Source organism: Heliconius melpomene, chromosome 21 (assembly GCF_056956725.1).
Source record: "Heliconius melpomene rosina isolate 202511_hmr_F chromosome 21, ASM5695672v1, whole genome shotgun sequence".
Lineage (NCBI taxonomy): Eukaryota > Metazoa > Arthropoda > Insecta > Lepidoptera > Nymphalidae > Heliconius > Heliconius melpomene.
This window is the reverse complement of record NC_140409.1, coordinates 14,258,358-14,273,448: the sequence shown is the minus strand read 5'-3', so window position 1 is coordinate 14,273,448 and position 15,091 is coordinate 14,258,358. Positions and strand designations below refer to the sequence as shown.

Sequence of the window (15,091 nt, the reverse complement as noted above, 5' to 3'; positions counted from 1 at the left end):
AGTCAACACGTAATGCTTCGAAAATTCGACAGAGAATGGGGATAAGGGGACTGGAGTGTCTTAACACTAGGTTCTCTCCGCCTACCCTATAACATTACATTCCAGATAGAACGTGAAGCTAAAAAGAATAAGAAACATATCTGTCGATGATATCTAAAAATATTCTCCAATTCGCTCGCGAAATTGATTGATCATACAACAGCGCAGTGTGGCAGAGCCTATCACTGTCAATATAGCGAGTACCCACCCTGGTACCCGGTATAGCGGCGGTCTACCCGTGCCCGGCGTGTTCGGAATATAGCGTACAGCGCTGTTTCGGTTGATGGACATAGGCCTCCCCCAATGCTCGCCACTCCGCCCGGTCCTGCGCCCTTTGAATCCAGCGGTATCAATTTTTACTTACTGGATTAATAATAATAATTTGGAAAAATATTTCTAAAATGATTGCGACTCGAACTCACAACTATCGCGTCTCAAATTCAGCTTCACGATTTATCTCGTATAGCTGGCAGCAAGCAGTGGGGAGGGAAGTGGGTGTTGAGACACTCCGTCACCTACTTACAACACAATTTTTGGGATATTGCGCGTTTTTGTTTTTGTGTGAGCGGAAGTGGCGACACATAACGCCGCATTTTGACTTGCTACTGAATCAAAGAAATAAAAATAATTTATTCCTCCGAATGGGAATCGAAACCGCAAACATAGCGTTCTCCGTCCCACTGCGCCGCAACGACGTCGCTCCAAATTCATGAAGCCCATATCGAAATAGACATAATTGTGCCATTGAAATATTAAAAGCAACCGCTCGAAAGTGCAGTAGTCCTTGGAAAGCCATCGCCGACGTTCGACCGAGCCTGATCATGGCAATTTGTGGTTAATCTGTTAATACACAGCTAAAGGGGATACCCCCGATCGATATTTAGAATGGAAACTTACCTCAAAATTTATAGTTTTAATTTTTACTTGCGATATTTTGAAGTTTATATATTTTTTGTGTTTTATATAACATTGTTTGTAATTTTTGGGAGTAGGTTAGGGATAAATCACTTCGACCTAACATCGCCCCTAGTACCTACAATGGGTTACATTGAGATGATTAATGTGATGTAATGTAGCTTTCCTCAATAAATTAACTATCCAACGCAAAGGAAATTGTTAACGCAAACTCACACCGATAGTTCCTGAGATTAGAGCGTCCAACCAAACAAACTTCTAAGTCTTATCGCCTAAGCTGGGTCTCTCGCGGGTAACCGCGAGTCTCACCTGGCTGGGCTGACCGCCTAGGAGGCATATGCTTAGTCGCACATCCACCCACGAAGCGAGCACTTTGGCGAGCGGGTATACCACTCTGGGTAAACTACGCCACAACAGTGATCAACCGAAAGGAGAGTGCAGTAGCAGTCTTCCTTGACGTAGCACGCGTATTGCCGCGTCTGGCACCCGGGTTTACCTCATAAAGTGCTTAGAGCCGGCACCACCTGGCACATCGTGCATGTCTTTGCCTCTCTGCTTTGTAAGTGACAGGACATTTTGCGAGAGAGTTGAGAGTGCGAGGTCTAGCAGTGACCTGATCGCTGCCGTTGTCCCAGTCAGAATTTTGTCACCTGTTCTATACGCACTATACACTGATCATGACATGACATCACAATGCCCTAGTGAGTATTACTCAACGAGAATCTTGCAAGTAGTACAGAACCTCACCTTCTGGCGAGTGAGGCAGGCACCATACTACGTGAACACCAGGCGCCATTCACCGCAATCTAAAAATAGAAACCCTAGAGGCACACTTTGGTCGTTTCGCGTCCAACGCATTCCGTTGCGCCGATGTATCGGGTCACCTGCACCTAAGGAGCAGCACTCCGCTTACCCGGCCGCCCGAGGTCAGACGTCTTCTTCCGAGGGACTTTCTATCCTTCTCCAAATCCGACTCATGAGCAGTCACATGTTACATGTTACGTCGGCATGGTCGTTTAATCTGGGGCTCCCTTTAGGAAACCGGGGGTCCAATTCCAATCCCCTCCCGTATTCCCCTCCATGTGTCTGCTCTAAAGAAGGTTTTCGCCGGAGACCACGGTCAGAGATCCAACTCTCCGAACGACGGAGCTACGTACGACGTAAATTTAGAAGTGATTGCACGTATTTTGGAGTTATCTAATAATTATAATGTATTTCTACGCGGCATAGTTGGTTACATCTTTCTTTTAAGTATATTTGGGTAAGAAAATAGTAGGTAGTCTGTTGTTTATAATTTCAAGGCGCGGGCGGGTCGCTAGTAATATTATAAGTATAGATTAAAAACATTTGTTAAATTTGGATTTAAACCCACAACCGTTAGATGCCATGCCACCTTTAACCCATAAATAATAAAAATTATTTATTGTTCAGTACCAACTTGTATTGGAGTAATACACTTTACGTTCAATTCCCCTGTTTTTAATTAAGTAGTAACTATACGAGTATACTGCGCGGCCTTTTTAATTATTGCTTAGTCCACAATATGATAGTATCGGTTAATTATGCCGGCCACACAAGTCAAATGTCACCGGACTTACTGGACTTGTATTATTTTATGAATACTTAATTGTTTCTATTTTCACATATCGCTGGCATATTATGGCTTGAGCATAAGGAACCTAGTTTAAAGACACTCCGTTCACCGACATTGCGTATTTAGTAGGGGCATTTATCGCCGCATTTGTTCTGTTACCGGTGTGAGAAAATAAATATTATTCAACCCATCTAATGGAAATCAAACCCACAACTGTTGCAACGCCACGATAACCTAAGTAATAATATAATCAGGTTGGACATTTGGGAGGTATTTTATAGGTAATATTTATACATAATATGTGAAATACGTAAAACAAATCCTTGTTTAGGGAAACATTATAACAAGTGCAAATAATATCGATCAGAATGTTATACTTTTATTTCTTTAATATGTTGCTACCACATGCAAGTGAATGATAACATTTGTTTAAAATTATTAATATATGTCATATATTATGTTGGTGGGGGTGAGTGAGTGTTAAGACACTACGTTCTACTCTTTCTATTTATTTTAGTTATTCCATGTTCGAGTCGGACCTGCCCACCTTGACGATATCTTAAGCTTTTAAAAAAATGGTCTTAACAGACGGACAGATTGGTGGACAACAAACTATATATAATTCCGTGACTTATCACTGAAATACAAGATTATATTTTTTTATTTGCCTATTTTATGATGATATATTAAGTGTATAAAAATAATCGTTTTGCCATTTATTCCAGCTCAATGCATAGCGCCGCTGGGCATGGAGAGCGGTTTGATACCCGACAAGGACCTCTCCGCCAGCTCGTCCTTCAACGACGGCAACGTCGGACCTCAGAATGCTCGGTTAGTCATGTAAAATATATACCTAGTTTGTATTTATTTTTTTTGTATGTAGCAAGATAGCCAGAGAGACAGTAGTGTTAGGACACTATATTCCACTTTTTGTGATTAACTGCAGCGATGATTTGATAATAACTTTAAATAGGTACAATAATTATGCCAAATAGGGATCGTATCTGCAATCATAAATCGTGTTCAAAGACAATTATTTTCAGATTTCTTCACCAGCTATGAAGGATAAATTATACTTATAAAGTTAAGTTTAATTTTAATTATCTCATGATTACGTTGTATTTACTAATGATACGTCGGTCATCACTCAATCTGAAGGAATGACTTAAGACTACGTTCCTTCTGCATATTCTGTTACATCTAGAATATGGCGTGAAGCTTGTTTATATTCATCATTCATCGTATGCAACGTCCGTTTCGCCTCAAAAGCCGCGATTAAAATGCATCTTGCCGTTCGTGTGACAATTTTATACTGAGACCAGAGTCTCAGTGCAAGTACAGTGGGTTTTATCAATATGAATAACCTGAGGTATCTATAATATAACTTTTTCAATTCGAACCAGTTGTTTCTCAGATAATCGCGTTTAACCAAACATAATTTAAAGAGTTAAGAGAGCTTAATTGACCACGGACTTCTGTAAAGAGTATATTTCGTTGAAAACTAATATTCTTAAATACTAATATTTATTTGATTATTTAAAATTCTTTATCATTAGCTAGTTAAGCAGTGAGCAGAGAAAACAGGGAGCTAAATGCTATTTCCCTGCAATACCTCTTGCGTCTCGTCCACTGTCATCAACCTATTCACACACACCTTCCAGAGTGACCACGTTCTAGTGTCACCGACATTGTTGTCTAATACAGTAGGCAAATGTTTACGCATACCTCATGCTGCATCACCTTGCTATATACGGAAAGCAGAGGGTCACCACAGTGTTTACGTGTATCATACTTGAAACTTTTTAAGCAACTGAGGTCACTCTGTTCACAGGTACAGCGGACTTGCCAACACATAAAATATGTAATTAATTTAAACCACTCCGTAGTAGTTCCCGCGATAAGCGTGTCAAACCAAACAAACTCCTCCAGCTTTATAATATTATTATAGATTGAAAAGGGATAATGCACGCTATTTACATACGCTACGCTACGTCAGCGCATACCTGTGCTACCTGTGCTACGACTTCGAGGCAAACAAGTTGAATCGAAACCAAACAACGAATGTATTACGTCGGCCGTCACGCGATTTTTCAGCGGCCGTTGAAGGTTTTTTCCCCCTTTTTTACGAGGATTTCTCATATTTTTATAAAGTCAAGCCGGCTTTAATATTTGACGTTTTTACGTTTCGATACCAGAGTCCAGAGGTGGTCGGATCGATCGCAAGATTGGATTTGGATTTAGGTTTATAGGTGTATGTTTTGTTTATTGTATTTGTGCTTATAAGAGTAGAATGGAAATTAATTATCCAGAAAAATGGCACTGCCTGACTGTAATCGCGATGGTTGTCAGTTCGATTCGTAATCGCAGGGATGCCTTATTTTAATTTCTTCGCTTTTGTTGATAAAGCTTGGCGTTAAGTTCTACTAACCTCCACACAATATCTCGAAAATCAAGCGGAAAGTTGGGAACACGGGCACGCCGTCCTAACAGTAGGTTCCATTTCCTACTATTATTTATTTAATAAGTAATTCCTACTATTTTCCTATTGTTTCGTAGACACGTATTCCCTATATAACGTTGTAGTGTCTCGTATTCTTAAGTTCTTTCTCTCTAGAGACTTGTTCGTTGGCGCCACTCAACGCTGTACTATGTCTTGCTACTAAAGTAATACACATTATTTCAACAGCACCACTGATTATCAAAATTTTGCTCGAAGCTTCGACGAAGCTCTGATAGTCCAGTATCGAGATATAAATCATAGTCAGAGCTGAAATTGGAAATATTTAATATAACTGACTTATTAGAGGCGGCTGAGCCCCGTTGTGTATAGCCCAGGCCGATATGAATTTCCGTGACTGATTAACCATTACGTTTTCTAGCATGAATAGACTTCGATATTAATTTGACCTAGTGCAGTTGAAATGAAACTTTTATAAGCTCCTATAGCATATAAAAGCCTTTGTTCGTTCGCATTGAGTGGGAGTTTGTCGCTAAGTTGGCTTTGAATCAATGTGAGAACGGCGTTTGATGATATCCTGCACATGTCAAATTGTGGTAGTTATAGGGGCATTAAGCTTATGAGTCATACCATGAAGCTCTTCGAGCGCATGATCGATCAACCAGGATCGGGCACCATGGACGCCATTTTCGCCCTCAGAACTTTGATGAAGGCATACAGGGGAAAAAGGAGAGCTCTGCATGTGCCCATTTTAGATCTACAGAAGACCTTTGACTGTGTGCCTCGTCAGTGTATCTGGTGGGCATTGCGATCTAAAGGGATCCCTAAGGCCTATATTGAGATTATTAGAGACATGCACAACGATTCCGCTTCTAGGGATTACAGTGGGGGGTTCACCAAGGCTCGGCTCTTACCCCGTTCTTATTCAATATAGTGCTCGATACTGTCTCGGCTCACATCCAGGACGAGCCTCCAAGCCTGATGATGTATGCCGACGACATAGCACTCATTGACAAGAACAGACTGACGCTGGAGCGTAAAGTGAACCTCTAGAAGGGTACGCTTGGGAACGGCAGTCTTAAACTAAATGTGTCGAAGACCAAGTACATGGCCGGCGAGAACCCGAACTCGAGTACTATTCTTATAGGCCCTGAGCCAGCCGTTTAGTCGAAAAGTTCAGGTGCCTTGGATCCGTTATGCACGTGCCTCTGCCCACTATGTCTTAATGATATTTAATATTACAAAAAGTTTAAAGTGTGTTTCTGCACAGTGGTTGGTTGTTTCTAAAACAATCAATAGTAAATTATTTGAAATAAAAAATCATTACCATGTAGAAACAATATGTACTGTTTTTTTTATTTCACACAACTCTCGCATATAGGAGGATAGGCCGAGGACACCTAGTTCTTAAGAATTCGATTCTCTACTTCCTGCCCTCTTGTGGGATGTTGCGTGTTGAGTCCTAGGAAACAACGACGAAAAAGTGAATATATCTCCCTAAGTGGTCATCGAATTCACGACCGTTTTAATTTAGACACTAGCACACTGCGTCAAAATGGTCTCATTTATTCAAGTGAAGTGGCAAGTAGAATAGCGTCCACCACTTCACTCGTTCGTGAGGAGCTTTTGCTAAGATGTGTTTTAGTTCTCAGATGTGCCCTTGATTTGTTGTATTGAAAATTAATACACAGTAATACAGTTAATGAAATGAAAATGAATATAGAATAATACAGTTTCACGCATTTTTTTCGGATAGCAAGGTAAACACACGGACTAGCAACACAAGCTAGTGTTTAGACACTCCGCTCTCCACATACTTCCCAGTTTTAGAGACGCTTTGCCATTGGATCTCGATGACCTTAAACGTTGTCTAAAATAACTTTAAATAAATGAATTACTTTAAATTGCTCCATACATACATACATACAAGCAATTACAAAGTTAAGATTTACAAAACAGTGTAATCTTTGAGCTTATTTCATTTAGAGCCATTAGATATCTGTCTCAGTTGTTTTTCCACATAACCACCAGTCACGACGGGTTGAGGTTCAATATCGTTTGAGCCACACATAATGAGTGTACGGATCACATCTATTACGAAGCCGCTCCTTAACGCATCATTGACGTGTTCTGTGACCATGCTTGCCAGGAATGGCGGGTATTCTTTTTAAGGCCATGCCATGGATTATTTTTATTTTTGTTTGAGTATTTGTGTTTTTCCCGAGTTCCGCCACTCGACAAGTGTGTAAGTCTCGAAAATTACCCGATACGTAGGGACAGAAGTATCTTAACATTAAATTCTATCTGTCTAACCTGCTATATGAGGGGTAGAGCAAGCAATAAAAAAAGTATTGCTTATTTTGATGACAAAAATGTCATTGTACTGTTTTCAAGTATTAACACTAAGTGAGCTTTAAACTGATTTAGTCAGTATCAATACTTTAAAGATGATGTTACACGGGGTATTTATTTTTTTATCTATTAATTGCTAATCAACGTTTCTGAGAGCGACTTTAACGAAATCTAACAAACATACAATTTTAAATTGTACTTAAATCATAATTATTAGTCAGACATATTTAGGCGCTAACTTTCATGAACCGGTAGTAAATTATTTGAAGTTCCAATAAATTAAACACGTATCTCCTTATTTTGAATACCGTTATTTGTCTTGGACCGTCGACTCTCTGAACTCATGCGCACCCTAACGCCGTTCATAAAGTGCAATACGCATCAATAAGCCGTAATGAGTGAAGCGAGTCGGTTTGATTGGCCGGCATCATGACACATGATGAGTGAATGTGCATACTTCGGAATCACTTCGCTCCTGACTCCCTGATAATGGATTACTTAAATACTTGATTGAATTGCTTTAGTCTTTATCAGAATTTTTGGGTAGCTAGGAGGTTGGAAGGAGGGTAGGCAGGGGGTACCTAGTATGTTATTAGTTTTGTGTGTTGAGTGGCGGAACTCAAGTTCGCGATAACATTATTTTGTACTGGTTTGATTCTTGCCAAATAATCCACATATTGTATTAGCATACCTACAAGTGTAAATCGAAATAATTCCTGATCTCACCACAATGCCGACAACTTTTTTTAAATATTTACCTTTCCACCCAATTTATACGCGCATTGAACGTTATAAAGCACGTTGAATTTTATTAATAAATTCTTGATACCCACGTACCAGCAAAGGCAAATATGAAGGATTCTATTTTAATTGAATTTGAAGAATTTATTGGTCTCGTGTCAGATAGGTAGGTAGGTAGAGGCAGGTAGCGGTAGGTAGGGGTAGGTAGGTTTGGGTGCAATGAGTCCGGCGGCCGCAATGGATAGTGGATATTCTTACTCTTACCGCCTGTCAGTTGTCAACTCGGCGTCACGGCAAGTGCAGTCTTAATTAACTCTGTTTTAATGGAGAATATGTGGATTTTATGTTGGAAATTGATTATTTTTTTGTGTTTATATAGAGTAATTGTGTCGTAGTTGTTATATGGTTTGTTTTGGGTGAGTGGATGGAGATATTGGAGGAATTTGTTCATAGTCTTTGTGTGTAGCGAAAGAGAGTGAAGTGTATTCGCGAGTATAAGAACTCCGACGTTTGCAGCTCGATAAGAACGTGCAGCACAGTAGAGGTCGGAGCTGTTGGGGCCGTTTCCTTGTACGTTTTCTCAAATATATTTTTATGTTGTATGTTTTTTCCTCGTATATTTAAGTTTACGGTTACACACTAGCTTATCTCCTTCTTCTCTGTTATGCTGGAAAAACGTAAATATGTTTTTTTATACTTATGTAGTTACTATTTTATTTGACACGATTTGTGAAATAAAATATTTATCGTTCTAGAGACATTAGCGAGCGAATGTACCTACTGTCTAATACTTGTCGGTCTTCGTTTTTGTCAACTCTTTCGTAAATTGTAAACTCCGAACACTGAAAGTAGAAGGCTTTCAAAATAACTTATGCGGCTTCTAAGCTGGTGAATTTTTTTCCCATGTAAAACACATTTTTTTTACACACTTTTTTTTGTTTTTAATTCTGTGTTTTGACTAACGGCTGGTCGGTCTATTATAGATTTTTCTTAGAATTAAGTAGGCATACTTAATTCTAAAAAAATCTTAATAAAATTAAATGTAACGTAAAAATTATTTAATTAATTAATTCATATTTTTCTATTCGTGCATCTCACTCATTTAGCGGCGCAAGGAGAAAATATATTCTTTCTGCCTACTCTGCAGTAGGTTGAAAAGTGCGAAATTTGTTTTAAAATATAACTAGACCATGGTGCAGGGGCACAAACGTGGACTGTAAACACGACGGTTGTTAGTTCGATTCCTACTTGGGGAAATGAAATATTTAATAATTTACATTTCTTCGCTTTGGTAACGAAACAAAGCGCTGCAGTGAGTTCCACTACTCAAAAGACAATGCCTGGAAAATTGAGGAGAAAGTTGAGAATGGAAGTGTCTTAATGGGAGCGGAGCGTACTAGGTTACAGTACTTACAAGTTAGACACCACCTACTTGCCAAGATGGCGTCGATGTGTTCGTACAAGTATTATTAAGTATCGTGGCATAATGAAAATCTTTTCTTTGATACTACAGTGTCTAATTCGGAATAAAAGAAACGCCTGGTACCGTATAAGGTTCTTTGTAAAGGAGATTTTTACTGTATAATTGATATACTGTATGTTTATTAATGACTTAGTATATACTTATGGTTCATAATGATTAACTATTATATTACTACTAGTGGACCCGGACGCGGCTACGCCTGCTTGAACTATAAGAATATTTTCACCTCGGTCATACTCACACTATGCCGCCGAATAATTTGCATGTCAAATTAGAAAGTACTTTAAAATATATTAGTTTATATGTATAATGTAATGTTATATATGCCTATAGCACTTCTGAAGAATGCAGCTTTCATACAAAACAAAAACAATGTAAATCGGATCAGTAGATCCAGAGATCCTAGCGTTCAAACAAACAAACAAACAAACAAACAAACAAACAAACAAACAAACAAACTCTTCCGCTTTATTATATTAGTATTACTATACACAGCGCCGAATTCAGCCCACGCAGTGACTCGAAAATTATATGATGCGTGTTGAAAGGAGGTAGGTCTTACCACAAGATCATCTCCGCCTACCCTGCTATGCGGGAAAAAGCGAGAAGCTTCAAAGGTACAAAATAGTTGTGAACGTAAAAGAACAACAAGAACCAAGAACAATTAGGTTTGAGCTCATAGAAAAGTTTTCAAATCCAACAATTATTTTATATACAGAAGTAAAGTCATCTATCTACAAGTAAGGATTCGTTAGACTATTACCGTTTGATTTAGAAGAAAATATAGAGTTCTCCACAGCCCGCGACATAGCCTCGTTATCATCATTTTCAGATAAGCCCTGTAAGCTCAGCTACCCAGTAAAGCAGATAGTTCCATTGCCTTTTAGACAGTCTTGCCTGTTTGTTTCACACCTACAGATAATAGATATTAAGTATTATTTTTATATTAGGTACTTCTTGTGTATAAGACAAGTTTTTATGGTAAACGTGATGGTTGAGTGTTCGATCCTCAGTCGAGGGAAAAAATAGTTTTCGCTCTGGTAAATCAAAGTGAGGCGGTAACTTTCGGCTAATCGACAAGTATATCAAATTTGGACGGCAAGCGGAGAATGGAGTGTCTATACATAAGGTTTTGTCTACCCTGTAATTTTTTTAGCATCCCGCCTAACCTACGATAGGTTAAGAAAAGAGAATACAGAATTCTAAAACTATCTATAATATAAGTTAGTGACATATTTTATCTACATACATAGACTTAATAATATGAAAATAGTTAAAAATAATTTAAAAGACCTCTATGTGTGTCACCTTTTGAAATGAAAACGAGAAAAACTCAATTAAGTTAGCAAACTTAATTAGGGACCGGAGGAACTATCTTTTTAACATGAAAATCTTGTGTGCCCGTTCCTCTTATTATAAGGGACCAGCGACTCGCGCACGCCTTCGCCCGCTTGAAAGTACGCCAATATTTATTTTATAAACCAAATTGTATTCATGTTTCTATATTTATGTATATATTTGTAGCTTACTTACAGGAATCTTTGGTATGAAAGTTGCTACTCTACTTCTATTGATCATAGCCTAGTGTAATATACCCTATAGCCCAGCCTATAAGATAATATATATAATATTTATTTATTTTATTTTATTGTACATGAAAACGTGTTTCTTAAACAATAAAATAAAATAAATAAATAAAAAATAAAAAAGCCTTTATTGTTTCTTGCATACATAATAAATACACTTATGTACAGGTGTTATATTTCTATTCTATGATATCTAATTTTTATTTTTAAATCTTATGACATAATGTTAATGGTTCTAGTGTTACATTTAATGTTAATTAATATGCGATAAGTATCTACATGCATATATGTGTTTATTTATATATTAGGAGACTATTAATCTGCAAGAACCCCTCTTTGGGTGAAGGCCTCCTCCAAAAGAGACCAAGACTGTCTGTCCTGAGCAACTTGAATCCAGTTTGAGCCAGCTATTCTTATTATATCGTCCTGCTATTTCGCGTGAGGTCTCCCTATCCGTCTTTTACCTCTTGGACCTCTCCATGTGGTTATTCTTTTAGTCCATCTATCGTCTTGTACTCGTGCTACATGCCCAGCGCACCTCCATTTTAGTGTTCGTGCGTAGACTAAAGCATCTGTTGGGGTTAGTTGGGGTAACAGTTGGGGGGTAAGGGGAGAACGGAACCAAGATCTTATCCGACCCAAGCGCCAACCTCACCTGCACGCGCCGGGGATTCTTTCCGGAAACCGGCGGCGACGAACTCAGCATCGTCGTGGTGCCCCCTGCTATATAACGAACGAGGCAATGGCGACCGAATAATAATAGGCGGTATAACCTAAACGCCCAGTGGTATAACCATGTGGAAGAGGCTTCAACGGCCTTGGATGCAAAATACTTCCTAAAACGCTTGGTGCAGAAGGCAACGGGAAACCACTGCACTATTTTCCCTAGTAACCAACTTCACATGAATAAAGTCAATAAAATAATGGCCCCGAGTACCCGGCGTCCCTTTAATGGGACAGGGGTGCAAAGAATCCCCGGGTGGAAACCATTGAGAATAGCCACATGGAATGTGCGAAGTCTAAAGAGTCCAGACAAAATTTACAATATAAAGAACGAGAAGACAAGATTAAACATCGATATTTTAGGAATTAGTGATGTAAGATGGAGGGGTTGCGGGAAACATGACATAGACGAAGATCTTGTATTATATTACTCTGGCTCAGAAGAATCTTCGAATAAACACGGCGTCGGTATCATCTGCAATAGACAATTTAGTACATCTATAAACTTCGTTCCAAAGTCAAATCGTACCATGATGCTCCAAATTCAAGCTAAACCAAGAAACCTGAACATTATTCAAGTTTATGCACCTACTCAGGATGGCACAGACCAGGAAATGGAAATTTTCTATGAAGAAGTGGACCAGCTAATGAGAATCACTAAAAAACATGAAATCAATATGGTATTAGGTGACCTGAATGCCAAAGTGGGAGAGGGAGAAGTTCAGGGAGTTGTGGGAAAATTTGGCCTGGGAAAACGCAATGACAGAGGTGACAGGTTTATTCAGTTTTGCCAAGAAAAGGACCTCGTCATTACAAATACTTTTTTCCAACTTCCACCAAGACGGCAATATACATGGACATCACCAGGACACACGCCTGATCGTATAGTCAGAAATCAGATTGATTTCATTACAATCAATAGCAGATTTAAGAACTGTATTAAAAGTGTAAAAACATATCCTGGGGCTGATATTAGATCGGACCACAATCCTGTTATCGCTGACATGTTATGCATACTCAAGAAAATACGAAAAAGGCAGAAGACCAGACCTAATATTGGAGCTATCAAAGATAAAGATGTAAGATATAGGGTAGAACATGATATTAACAGATGGGCTATGGATGAGGAGAGACAGATACCAAAAACTGTGGATGATATGTGGAAAGAATTAAAATCAAAATGTTGTGAAATCAATGAAAATTATTTTCGGCCTAAGAATTGGGTAAGCAAGCATATTTGGATGACAGACAAAATTTATAATCTTATGGAAGAAAGGAGACAATATAAAAACACTAATCTTGAGAAATATAACATCATAGATAAACAAATACGGAGAGAAGTGCGCTTCGCAAGAAACTCCTGCTACGAGAACAGATGTGAATATATAGAATATCTTAATAAAAAACACGACTCATTCAATTTGCATAAAGAAATTAAAGAAATGGTAGGACAGAAAACCAATAACCATCACCAGCTTTTGGATGATAACAATATACCAATTATTGAAATGGCCAAAAAGAAGGCTCTATGGGAACAATATATTCAAAGCTTATTTGCGGACAGCTCGAGGAAGCTTACAGTACATACATTAGAACATCTATGTAACCCTGACTACCCATTCTTAAAGGATGAAGTCATAAAAATGCTTCGACGAGCTAAAAATGGAAAAGCCGTGGGGCCCGATAACGTTTTCATTGACGTTTTAAAACTTATTGATGAAGAACACCTCACAGTTTTGGTGAAAATCTTTAACCAAATTTACGACACCGTATATCATATACCAGAGGATTGGCTGAAATCAACTTTTGTCGCGTTTCCCAAAAGTAAAACCGCACGAAAGTGTGGAGACTTTAGGCTGATCAGTGTCATGAGCCATGTCTTAAAACTTTTCTTATCACTTATTCATGAAAGAATAAGAATAAAATGTGATCAACAGCTTGGCGATACTCAATTCGGATTCAGAACTGGACTTGGCACGAGGGAAGCCTTATTTGCGTTGCAGGTTTTGGTGCAGAAGTGCAGAGATATGCAACAAGATGTTTTTCTTTGTTTTATAGATTACGAGAAAGCTTTCGATCGAGTAAAACACAGCCGCCTACTAGAAATTTTAAATAATATTGGACTGGACAAAAAAGACATCCGCATTATACAAAATCTGTACTTTAATCAAATCGCAACAGTCAGAGTAGAAGGAGAAGAAACTCATGAAATCAGCATCGAAAGAGGAGTTCGACAGGGATGTATTTTATCGCCTACTCTTTTTAACATCTACTCGGAAAGGATTATGACCGAAGCTCTCGAAGATTTATCATATGGTGTCAAAATCAACGGATACCGTATTAATAACTTGAGATATGCTGATGACACAGTCCTCATAGCTTCATCAGCGGCCGAACTACAAGAAATGGTAAATCGAGTTAACGAAAGCAGCGTCGAGGCGGGTCTGAGGATTAATGTCACTAAAACGAAATTCCTGACTATCTCCACTAAAGGTAACCCTCACTATACCTTATTTGTAGCAGGCCAAAGAGTCGAACAGGTGGATAAATTTAAATATCTAGGAACATGGTTAACGCAGAAGTGGGACAGTGAAGTAGAAATAAAAACTCGTATTGAAATTGCCCAGAGTTCTTTTGAGAAGATGAAAAAGGTACTCTGTAACAAAAACATCAAAATCCCATTACGTGTACGTATGCTTCAAAACTACGTGTGGCCTATAGTTCTATACGGATGCGAGTCTTGGACTATTAGAGAGGATCTTAGAAAACGTATAGAAGCCTTTGAAATGTGGGCATATAGACGGGTTCTCAGGATTTCTTGGATAGATAAAATATCTAATGACGAAGTACTACGCCAAGTTGACCAAAAACGTAAGCTTTTGCAAACCGTTAAACAACGAAAAGTTGCATATCTAGGGCATGTATGTAGACATGATCGATACAAACTTCTGCAAACTATAATAATGGGAAAAGTTTCTGGGAAAAGGAAAACCGGCGGTAGAAGAAAGTCATGGCTAAGGAACATCAAAGAATGGACTGGAATTAAAAACGCTGTAGATTTAATTCATTTGGCTAGGGACAGGACCAAGTATGCGAAGTTGACTGCCAACCTTCACTAGTTGGAGAGGCACTTTAAGAAGAAGAAGAAGTGCACTGTGGACTTTAGGATGTTTTTTATTTTTGTGTGCCGAACTTTTTGA

At 38.6% G+C, this 15,091-nt stretch overlaps 1 protein-coding gene across 1 annotated transcript in view; it reads left to right on the top strand.

The window, feature by feature from the left end:
- Window positions 1-15,091, top strand: part of LOC146527378 (discoidin domain-containing receptor 2-like) — an 82,316-nt gene that overhangs the window by 41,427 nt on the left and 25,798 nt on the right. Inside the window, exon 3 of the mRNA XM_085206067.1 lies at window positions 3,274-3,379. Coding sequence (XP_085062193.1) covers window positions 3,274-3,379 — 106 coding nt within the window. The remainder of the gene's footprint in view (window positions 1-3,273; window positions 3,380-15,091) is intronic.